Source organism: Erinaceus europaeus, chromosome 7 (genome assembly GCF_950295315.1).
Source record: "Erinaceus europaeus chromosome 7, mEriEur2.1, whole genome shotgun sequence".
Classification (NCBI taxonomy): domain Eukaryota; kingdom Metazoa; phylum Chordata; class Mammalia; order Eulipotyphla; family Erinaceidae; genus Erinaceus; species Erinaceus europaeus.
In genome coordinates, this window is record NC_080168.1 from 89,575,400 (window position 1) to 89,587,419 (window position 12,020).

The 12,020-nt window shown below is 36.6% G+C and overlaps 1 protein-coding gene across 5 annotated transcripts in view; it reads left to right on the forward strand.

Moving 5' to 3' along the window:
• The window catches only part of KCNC2 (potassium voltage-gated channel subfamily C member 2), a 235,604-nt gene that overhangs the window by 213,720 nt on the left and 9,864 nt on the right, over window positions 1–12,020 (forward strand). For all 5 annotated transcript variants that reach the window (XM_060194930.1, XM_060194931.1, XM_060194933.1 and 2 more), the window contains exon 3: window positions 10,373–11,300. In XM_060194930.1, coding sequence (XP_060050913.1) covers window positions 10,373–11,300 — 928 coding nt within the window. The remainder of the gene's footprint in view (window positions 1–10,372; window positions 11,301–12,020) is intronic.

Below are 12,020 nucleotides of genomic sequence, written 5' to 3' on the forward strand. Positions count from 1 at the left end.
TCTCCTCTCCCAGGTCAGCTAGGAATACCAAAGGAGATCACCTGGGACCACAACAAGGCAGGAATAGAATGACTTCAGGAACTCACCAAATCACCAGTGAGTGCAGACCATGTGACTTGCAGACAGAGAGAAGCCTAGGGAGAGATTAAATGGCTGGTAACAGTTGGGCAATTTACCAGTTGAGACATCACCTCCAGTCTGTTTCACTAACAAAAAGGGAGGAGAGGACTCCCCTGAGACTCACCAAATGCAACCGGGAGTCTCCATTGCTGCTGCCCTCTGGAGCAGCAGGGGGAGGCCCTGTGCTGACACCAGGGGACAGAGAACTAATCAGGAAACTCAGGAGAAGATCTATACCTTGGTGACCTAGCAGTGGGGCTGACCTAGCAGCAGGGCTGTGAGAGTCTCTTTGCATAACTACTAGATTATCTCTGCCCCACCCTGATTTAGCTCTTGGTTAGGAGTCAGTGATTAAGCTAAGAAGCCTAAATATAGTTTAAAAGCCCTCAGGCTCCCATAGCTTACAGGGAAGAAGAATAAAAGAGGCCTTTAAACCACAGTGCTCCAACTCAGGAATTAAAATAACATTGAAACAACTGTTAATTTCTACAACTGTGAACCCTTTAATTACCTTACTTAGACACAAGTCAATCCAGGCAAGAGTGATCAGTAATTTGAAAAGAGAGAGGGACCTCATAACATATTATACTAAATGGTTAAACCAACAAGAAGAAATATTGGAGAAATGAACCAGGACAAGAGTCCAGCTAAAAGCCCCCCGAAGGTTGAAGCACAAAATAATGAGGTCAATATCCAAAAACTAGTTAAGGAAATAATCACAAGAGTGAGTAAAGAGTTTGAAAGAATTATCATCAGAAATGCAGAAACAACAAATGAGACCCTGGGAGTCGGGCTGTAGCGCAGCGGGTTAAGCGCAGGTGGCGCAAAGCACAAGGACCGGCATAAGGATCCGGTTCAAACCTCGGCTCCCCACCTGCAGGGGAGTCGCTTCACAGGCGGTGAAGCAGGTCTGCAGGTGTCTATCTTTCTCTCCTCCTCTCTGTCTTCCCCTCCTCTCTCCATTTCTCTCTGTCCTATCCAACAACGACAACAACAATAATAGCTATAACAATAAAACAACAAGGGCAAAAAAAGGGAATAAATAAAAATAAATAAATATTAAAAAAAAAACAAAAAAACAAATGAGACCCTGGAAGAAAACACTATCTCAAGGTTATTAGAGAGCTGAAAGCTGAAATAACTGAGCTAAGAACACAACTAGTTGAACAAGCTAAAACAGTATCAGAACAGGATAACAAAACAGATGAACTCCAGAAAACAGCAGAGGTGAGAGAGAATAGAATAAATGGGGCTGATGACAGAATTAGCAGAATTAGCAGAATTTGACAAATACAGCATCCCTCTATAATCAAAACTCTATAAAAATGGGAATAGATGGGAAATTCCTGGAGATAGTGAAGTCTATATATATCAAACCTATAGCCAACATCATACTCAATGGTGAAAAACTGGAAGCATTTCCACTCAGATCGGGTACTAGACAGGGCTGGCCACTATCACCATTATTATTCAACATAGTGTTGGAAGATCTTGCCATAGCAATCAGGCAGGAACAAGGAATTAAAGGGATACAGATTGAAAGAGAAGAAGTCAAACTCTCCCTATTTGCAGATGACATGATAGTATACATAGAAAAACCTAAGGAATCCAGCAAGAATCTTTTGGAAATCAGCAGGCAATACAGTAAAGTGTCAGGCTACAAAATTAACATTCAAAATTCAGTGGCATTCTTCTATGCAAACAGTAAGTTAGAAGAAACTGAAATCCAGAAATCAATTCCTTTTACTAAGCAACAAAAACAATAAAATATCTAGAAGTAAACCTAACCAAAGAAGATAAAGACTTGTATACCAAAAACTATGAATTATTACTCAAGGAAATTGGAAAAGACACAAGAAGTGGAAGGATATTCCATGCTCATGGGTTGGAAGAATTAACATCATCAAAATGAATATATTACCCAGATCCATCTACAAATTTAATGCTATCCCCATCAAGATCCCAAGCACAATTTTTAGGAGAATAGAAAAAATGCTACAAATGTTTATCTGGAACCAGAAAAGACCTCGAATTGCCAAAACAATCTTGAGGAGAAAACTGGAGGCATCACACTCCCAGATCTCAAATTGTATTATAGAGCCATTGTCATCAAAACTGCTTGGTACTGGAACATGAATAGATGCACTGACCAGTGGAATAGAACTGAGAGCTCAGAAGTAAGCCCCCACACCTATGGACATTTGACAAAGATACCCACACTGTTAAATGGGGTAAGCAGAGTCTTTTCAACAAATGGTGTTGGAAAAAATGGGTTGAAACATGCAGAAGAATGAAACTGAACCACTATATTTCACCCAATACAGAAGTAAATTCCAAGTGGATTAAGGACTTGGATGTTAGACCAGAAACTATCAGATACTTAGAGGAAAATATTGTCTGAAATCTTTTTCACATAAATTTTAAAGACATCTTCAATAAAACAATTCAAATTACAAAGAAGACTAGGGCAAGCATAAACCTATGAGGCTACATCAAATTAAAACGCTTCTGCACAGCAAAATAAACCACTACCCAAACCAAGACCCCCCACAGAGTGGGAGAAGATCTTTACATGCTATACATCAGACAAGAGTTTAATAACCAAAATATATAAAGAACTTGCCAAACTCAACAAGAAAACATATAACCCCATCCAAAAATGAGGAGATGACATGTACAGAATATTCACCACATAAGGAATCTAGAAGGCCGAGAAACACATGAAAAAATGCTCCAAGTATTTGATTGTCATAGAAATGCAAATAAAGATAACAATGAGATACCACTTCACTCCTGTGAGAATGTCATATATCAGAAAAGGTAGCAGCAACAAATGCTGGACAGGTTGTGGGGTCAAGGAAACCCTCTGTACTGCTGCTGGGAATGTGGATTTGTCCAACTCCTGTGGAGAGCAGTCTGGAAATCTCTCAAAAGGCTAGAAACGTACCTACCCTATGATACTGCAATTTCTCTCCTGGGGATATATCCTAAGGAACCCAACACACTCATCCAAAAAGATCTATGTACACATATGCTATTAGCAGCAAAATTTGTAATAGCCAAAAACTGGAAGCAACCCAGATGTCCAACAATAGATGAATGGCTGAGCAAGTTGTAGCATATATACACAATATACTACTCAGCTATAAAAAAACAGTGACTTCACTGTTTTCAGCTGATCTTGGATGTACCTTGAAAAATTCATGTTAAGTGAAATAAGTCAGAAATAGAAGGATGGATAATGGATGATCTCACTCTCAGGCAGAATTTGAAAAACAAAATCAGAAGAGAAAACTCAAGTAGAACCTGAATTGAAATTGGTGTACTGCACCAAAGTAAGTGTGAGTGTGTGTGTGGGGGGAGAGTATAGGTTCAAAAAAGATGACAGGGGACCTTGTGGAGGTTGTATTGTTATATGGAAAACTGGCAAATGTTATGCATGTACAAACTATTGTATTTACTGTTGAATGTAAAACATTAATTCCCCAATAAAGAAATAAAAAAGTAAAAATGAAAAAAAAATAGAAACTATACAGTGAAAAAGAGTGATGTTGTTTTACATTTTTTTTCAAATATTTTTCATGTCGTGTTTGGCTTAATTGAGGTGAACAAGTCCCTTTATATTCCTGTGCATTCAATTTGTTGTATATCACATGGCATGTAGTCTCTAGAAAATTTTCCTGTAAACCAGCACAATAAAAATAAAAATATTACAATGTCACCAAAAAGCAAAATCTGAATTTATAGACCCAAAGAAAGGTCTTACTGCTTGAAGATCACAGAACTTCAAATAATTCTGATCATGGTAGCAAGGGTTCTATCATTTCCCAAAGAATGATAAGAGATAAACCAAAAATAGAAGGACAAATACTGAAATGATCTCATTTATAGTTAGAACTTAAGATATAAAGACAGTGGAGTCTAGGTGGGCCCAATGAGGGTGAACCTGTTTAAGTGTACATTACTATATTCAAGTATCTGAGTTCAAGCTCCCTGTCACCTCCTACATAGGGAAGCTTCATAAGCAATGAAGCCATGCTTCAGGTGTCACCAGGTCTCTCTCTCTCCCTCTCTGTTTTTTTTTCTCTCTCCCCCTCTTCCCTCTTAATTTCTCTCTGCTTTCTCCAATAAAAATAAAATATTTTAAGAAGAAAGTGGGGTTGACTGGCAGTGTACCAACTAAAGTGTACATGCTACAGTGTGCAAGGACTAGTGTACGAATCCCTTTTCCGTATTTGCAGGATGTGTGTGTGGGGGGTGAAGCTTCTCAAGTGGTTAAACAGTATTTCCAGTGTCATTCTTTCTGGCTTCCTCTGTATCTCCCCCTTCCCTTTTGATATCTCTGTCTCTATTTCAATAAACAAATACATTTAAAGATAGAGAAGGAGAGAGAACACAGAGTGAAACTTAGATGAGGTATGATATGTTGCAGGAAAGCAAAGTTTCTGGGAAAGTAAGAAGATGGAAGGGGTGAAAAAGACCTAAATTGTGGATAAAGAGTATTCTATAGAGAACTTTCACGGGAAGATGCGAGATTGTTTCCATGTGTCAACAATTGCAGTGTAAATCACTGACTCCCCAATAAAAAGGCAACAGAATTTATTCAGTCTTGTGAAACAATATTATCTTTATAAAATGCTAATTACACAAAGGTTTTTATATTTTATGGTGAGACTTAGAAAATTAAAATAAGGGAGTCGGGCGTTAGCACTAAGCGCAAGGAATGGCATAAGGATCCCGGTTCAAGCCCTTGGCTCCCCACCTGCAGGGGAGTTGCTTCCCAAGCAGTGAAGCAGGTCTACAAGTGTCTATCTTTCTCTCCCCCCTCTCTGTCTTCCTCTCCTCTCTCCATTTCTCTCTGTCCTATCCAATACTGACACCAATAACAACAATAATAACTACAACAATAAAACAACAAGGGCAACAAAAAGGGAATAAATAAATAAATAAATATTTTAAATAATTAAAATAACACAATGTCTTCATATCTTAATTTAATTCCAGTTATCAAAGCTTGCTTACCATAATTTTGCTGTGATAATGTTATCTACAGGCATCATCACCTGTATCCTAGATAATTACACTTACATGTAATTATGTAATTAATTATATGTAGCATGGCTTCATTGGTTATGAAGCTTCCCCATGCAGGAGGTGACAGGGAGCTTACCACTTAACTGTAAGAAAATAATTAAAACTTTTGAGAAGTCACATAAAAGCCTAGAAAAAAATTATAGTGAATCATGTATATTTGTAGTGAATAAATATGTCAAAAACATAATGAAAGCTATTTGTTAGCGATCATGTAATTTTCAGTGGCCAATTGCAAAATTCTGGCTGTTAGAAGTCTAAATGTTGTGTTTTGTATGTATTTTTATGCATCTTTATACAATGATGGCAACGTATAATCTATACTCACATAAAAGTTGTAATCTATACATGTGAACACTTTTTCTTGGTAGATTTAGATTTGAAACATATGACATAGATTGTTATAAATATGCACATGATTATGTATGGTTACCTGAAGCTTAACCTTCTTCTCCTTTTCACTTATTTCTGAATGTAGTAGTCAGAGATAGTGTCCCCAGGAAAGAGAGATCAACTTTCTTCAGTCAAGTTCCAACCACAAATGCAGTAAACTTTCTGGATCTGCTTTAATGTGGTAACACCTGAATGAGGAAAAACTTGACTGGCCAGTCTCTGTAGAAGTTGAAGTAATTGTTAGCTCTACTTGGAACTAGAATGCTGGTCTTTGTTACTGAATGCCTTAGCCCCTGAGGATCAGCTAACTATGCAACAGCTGTTTTCTCTCCCCAGGGATCACAGTTCTCTGATCAACTACACTCTTGTTAATTATGGCAAACTAGCTTATGGGACTTGAATGCATAAACATTTAAAACATCTGCTACCTTTAAGATATTGTAAAAAATATACATAGTGCCAATGTATTTCTTATGAACTAGTTGAAGAATAGGATGCATAGAATCAAGAGGGTAAGCAGGCTAGAGTTCAGGGTGGAACTCTACCCCTGCAATATTATAACCTTGTAGACCATTATTAAATAGCTAGTAAAATTTATACTAAACATCATTGATAATGAAGATCCCGGTTTAATCCTCTCTGTCATTCTGTCCTTTGACCTGTATTTCAAACAAACAAGACATAACTAATATTTTTTTGTAAAAATACTAGTCTCTGTATAGATTTTAGAAGTACTGTTAGAATTCCTTACTTGCAACACACTCTCCTGGTGCCAATCACACTCAAATTCAGATATAGCTACTACTATTAGTACTATTAGCAGTACATACTTTCCTTGCATACATTAATTGGCACAAAGAAAGAAATGTAACCAGATTCATTTTTTTCTATATTTTTGTACAAGAATGCTTCCTTGAATGACCTTCCATATTTATCATTGTATTTTTTGTTTAAATGCTTCACTAGAAAAATATTTCGAAGTGGAAATTATAATACTTCAGTATAGTACCCCATTACTCTTTTTTGTTTCCTTACTTAGTACATAGAATGGTCATAATAAGGAAGAATCTTTCTCTTCCACAATATATACTAACAACTTTGGAACATGGACTGAAAAAAAAGTCACATGAAATTGTAAAAATAGAAATTAATTTGCCTATATTAACTAATCTTAAAAATAAGATAACTAATCTTAAAAACTCTTCCTGTATTGCTAGTTCACAGATATTAAACTGTCTTGTTGACTTTCTGTAAAACAAGTTGAGCATAATTTTTCCTTAAATTTTGCCCTTAAATTTTGCCCCCTTTAAGGTTTGCAGTACACATCAAAAGAGCATAGAGAAGGGTCATTTCATCAGTCTGTTCTCACTGCATTTTGAAATCTCTGGTTCTTTTAAGTTAACAGCTGACTTCAGTTATATATATGCTAGAAAATAAAGAAAATGCAAAGTATGCACCACCATCCCCTTCTCCTTTCTCTTTGCCTCAATATAGTGGGTTGCTGGTAAAAAAAAAAATGCCATATTTTTGCATAGAAATCATACATACATCAGGATTTTCCCAACAACCTATGATATACTGGGATTTTCTCATTGAGGTAGATTGACCTTGTGCATTTGATGTAGAATCTAGGCTGTGAAAACTTCCTTTACATGATACTACTAATGGGGTGGGTGGAGAGCATTTAGGCAGTCTGTGTAGCTAGATAACTGCTAAGAACCTGCAAGATGAAAATACCTGCCCAAATGCAAATTCCATTAACAGAATTAGTAAGGAATGACCCTTGGCAACTTTTTTCCCCCTTTACTCAATCCGATATTTATTTATTTTTTTAAATTTTATTTATAAAAAAAAAAACTCTTACAAAAACAATAGGGTAAGAGAGGTACACAACTCTACACAATTCCCACCATCAGAACTCCGTATCCCATCCCCTCCCCTGATAGCTTTTCTATTCTTTATCCCTCTGGGAGTATGGACCCAGGGTCATTATGGGATGCAGAAGGTGGAGGGTCTGGCTTCTGTAATTGCTTCCCTGCTGAGCATGGGCATTGGCAGGTCTATCCATACTCCCAACCTGTCTCTCTTTTTCCCTAGTGGGGCAGGATTCTAGGAAAGCAGGGCTCTAGGACACATTGGTGGGGTTGTCTGGACCCTTGGCAGCTTTTAGACTAACCAGTATAGTTTGCTTCTGCTACCAATTAAGCTTTTATTTATGCTTAAGTATTTATACTTTACTGTCATATTTCTGTTATTTTCTTATTTTATGTCATTTTTCATCCTGCTAGAATACAATATACTGTTTTAATTTTGTTAATCTATGCATTCTTTCCCCCCATCATTTTGGTTCAGTCATACTGAAGGCTATTGTGACAGGAGTAGGAGCAATAAAATAATATGACTTTATTAAAGAATTTTCATAGGGCCAGGTGGTGGCACATCTAGTTGAGCACACATGTTACAGTGCAAAAGGACCCAGGTTTGAGCCCCTCATCCCCACCTGCAGGGGGAATGCTTTGCAAATGGTGAAGCAGTGTTACAGGTGTCTCTTTGTCTCTACTCTTCTATCATCCCTTCCCTCTCGATTTCTGGCTGTCTTTATCCAGTAAATAAAGATAGTAAAAAAAAATTTAAAAAAGAATTTTCAGTCCAGGGGAGAAGACAAATAAAGCCATTTTCTCCTAATTTCTTTTTAAATTTAAATTTCTTAATACTTACCCTCTTAAACTCAGCTTAAAAAGCTAGAAACTATAACTGGGAAGTCAGCACATAGTACTCATGCATTGCAAGCTTGAAGCCCTAGGTTTAGTTCCTGGTGCTACATATGTCCAAATGGTGCTCTGTTATCTCTCTCCCTCATAAAAAGTAAATCTTGGGCAGGGAAAATAACATAATGCTTACGTAAAAAACAAACAAAAATGTTTTTTAATATTTTATTTATTTACTTATTCATGAAAAAGAGGGATAGGGAGGGAGAGAGAGAGAACCAGACATCATCAGTATATGTGCTGCCTGGGACTGAATTCAGGACCTCATGCTTTAGAGTCCAGTGCATGTACCAGACCACATGCTAAAAAAGACTCATGCTTGAATCTCCAAAGTTTCAGGCTCAATCTTTCATACCACCGTACATAAGTCAGAGCAGAGCAGTGCTCTGTTAAGAAAGAAAAAGGGGGGTGGGGTGGAGAAGAGAAACATCTAACACATATTTTAGGTCAGATAAAGTTTAAAAAAAATTACTAATGGATTTTGGAAAAAGTTGTGTTTTCAAAGCATTGTATTTGGAGTGGTGTTAGGGTTTCCCTTTTCTTTTGTCTTGATAACTCTCATTATTCTCCCACATTTTGGAACCTCCTTGGGTATCTCACTTTCCATAGTTAACTCTTTTCATTTTTTCAGGGTCCAAGTCCTTATTACTAAGCACCATCAACACTTAAGTGTTTTGTACAACCCACTTTTTTCTAAAGATATAACAATCACCTTTAAATTTAACATTCTCTGCTATGATGGTTATCTTTCGGGGGTGGGAGAGTTGGGACACAGATCTTCTGTGGTGTGGAACTATACACCATGATCTTGCAATATTTTAACTTATAATTAGTCAAAAATGAAAATAAACTTAATAACCTTCAAAAATAAAGCAAAATTATTTTTATATTCTTGGGAGGGATTTCTGATTTTCTTGAACTTAATATGTGAGCCTTTACTTCTTCTTCTTAAGAGACCTTTGCCATTTCATTCTTCTCAGAATTTGGCTCTCTTGCAAATTCCTTATTCTCAAAATCATAGAGAGCAACTTCCAATTTCATAACATGCTATTATTAAGTGTACTATGGTTCTCTCTTACAGCCAACTCATTCTATCAATAGATCATACTTATTGTTCTTAGTCCTGGACAACTCTGTACTTACTATGCTGGAATTATGGAATGAGGTGTGCTTTTATGAGGATTAATGTGAATTTATTATGCCAATTACTTTCAAGAATGTTTGGTATTAGTAAGAAGTATATTAATGAGTGTATTATTATTATTATTATTATTTTATATTAGTTGGTGTGTAAGTGAAGGAATAAAGCAGTTGAAAAAATACCTATGACTGTAACTTCCTACACTCCCAATTGGAATTCTTTTCTAGGAGAGGAGGAAAAATTGTTTTTTAACTTGCTCATTAACTTTCTCTCTCTTTAGACTTACTGACTGTTCTTCATACCCAGATTTGCTGTGTTGGAGAAGTCTCTGAGATAGGTTGACATAATTTAAATGGTAGCATAGTTAAAAGATTTTTTTCTTCATGCCTCACAGTATTTTATCTATAGATAGAAACCTACAGTTATGAGTGGGCAGTTTATAAATTTCCATTAGTATATGGCCTATCTTGTATTTGTGTATATAAAACTTGATTTAACACATGGATATTTCTAGGATCATAAACTGTCTGCATTTATTATTGTCTGCAATGTTTTGCCTTTTAAAATTCTTTTAGAATGATTTTAATCTCTACAGGTATATCTTTATATAAAAGAGTCTAAAAGTTACTTTCTAATATAAAGAAAAGTAACTTCTTACTTACATAAATTGAAAACAGAACCTCAAACATATTACATGTGCAACTCTAATGTTACATGCACATTTTTTTTTTCATTTGAGTATCATCTCAAATGAAACCTCTAAATCTGCTTTTCTTCTACAGGGAGCAATGTTTGTAGATTTAGATAAAGGACTGTATGGCTCAGGTCATTGTGTTTCTTTCTTTCTCTTTTCCTACAGTTTATTGCTTTTGCTTCTTTATTCTTCATCCTGGTTTCAATCACAACTTTTTGTCTGGAGACACACGAAGCTTTCAATATTGTTAAAAACAAGACAGAACCAGTTATCAATGGCACACGTGTTGTTCTACAATATGAAATCGAAACAGATCCTGCCCTGACGTATGTAGAAGGAGTGTGTGTGGTATGGTTTACTTTTGAATTTTTAGTCCGCATTGTTTTTTCCCCCAATAAACGTGAATTCATCAAAAATCTCTTGAATATCATTGACTTTGTGGCCATCCTACCCTTCTACTTAGAGGTGGCACTCAGTGGGCTCTCATCCAAAGCTGCTAAAGATGTCCTTGGCTTCCTCAGGGTGGTAAGGTTTGTGAGAATCCTGAGGATTTTCAAACTCACCCGCCATTTTGTAGGCTTGAGGGTGCTTGGACACACTCTTCGAGCAAGCACGAATGAGTTTTTGCTGCTGATAATCTTCCTGGCTCTAGGAGTATTGATATTTGCCACCATGATCTACTATGCTGAGAGAGTAGGAGCTCAACCTAATGATCCTTCAGCAAGTGAGCATACGCAATTCAAAAACATTCCTATTGGGTTCTGGTGGGCTGTGGTGACCATGACTACTTTGGGTTATGGGGATATGTACCCCCAAACATGGTCAGGGATGCTAGTTGGAGCCTTATGTGCACTGGCTGGAGTGCTGACAATAGCCATGCCGGTGCCTGTCATTGTCAACAATTTTGGAATGTACTACTCCTTGGCAATGGCGAAGCAGAAACTTCCAAGAAAAAGAAAGAAGCATATCCCTCCTGCCCCTCAAGCAAACTCACCTACTTTTTGCAAGACAGAATTAAATATGGCCTGTAATAGCACACAGGGGGACACATGTCTGGGAAAAGACAATCGACTTCTGGAATATAACAGATCAGGTAAGACACTATTTTTTAAATGCATAACATTAAATACTTTATAGACCAATATGTCCCTTAGGTAGAAGGCAGTCATTCCTATTTTCTGCAGATGTTTGCGAACTTTCTTTAATTTACCTCTTTCTCAAATCACATTTGTGTTGGTCCACAGATACTAGACATTTTTCTCAATGAATTCCTAGTATAAGTCTGCATAGCTGGTCTGTAAAAATTTTTCTGCTTCAGTGGAATGCCTTTTGCTGATGGTGCCAATATTTTCTTTTGCCTCTTTGTTGCTTTTGTGCCAATGTTTCTTTGTTTCCCTGCACGATGTCATGGTATAATATTAACCATCTTCCATTCTTCATCTTCAAAATGTTAACCTCCATATTATCTGGCTTGGTGTGTTTGTCTTAGTTTTATCTTTACCACTTGGGGTCATGCATCTCAACCTAATTCACAAGAAGCAGTTATTTAAGAAGAATGGCTGTTTACACTTGAAAGGCTTAAATACCAAAAAGGTGATATAGAAGATAGTCCTTTTGATAACCAAGGTTCCCCATAATAACATTCTGGAGTATTGATTGCATTTTCTTTATTATTAATTAGGTTGGGTATTTAATTAGGTCAGAATATTGGCTAAGGTGTTATGTACTATAACCTGCCAACCATTATTCATAGAACAGATGATAATTTTGGCTAATCAATGCAAACTTTGAATTTTTGCTGAATTCTTTTGTT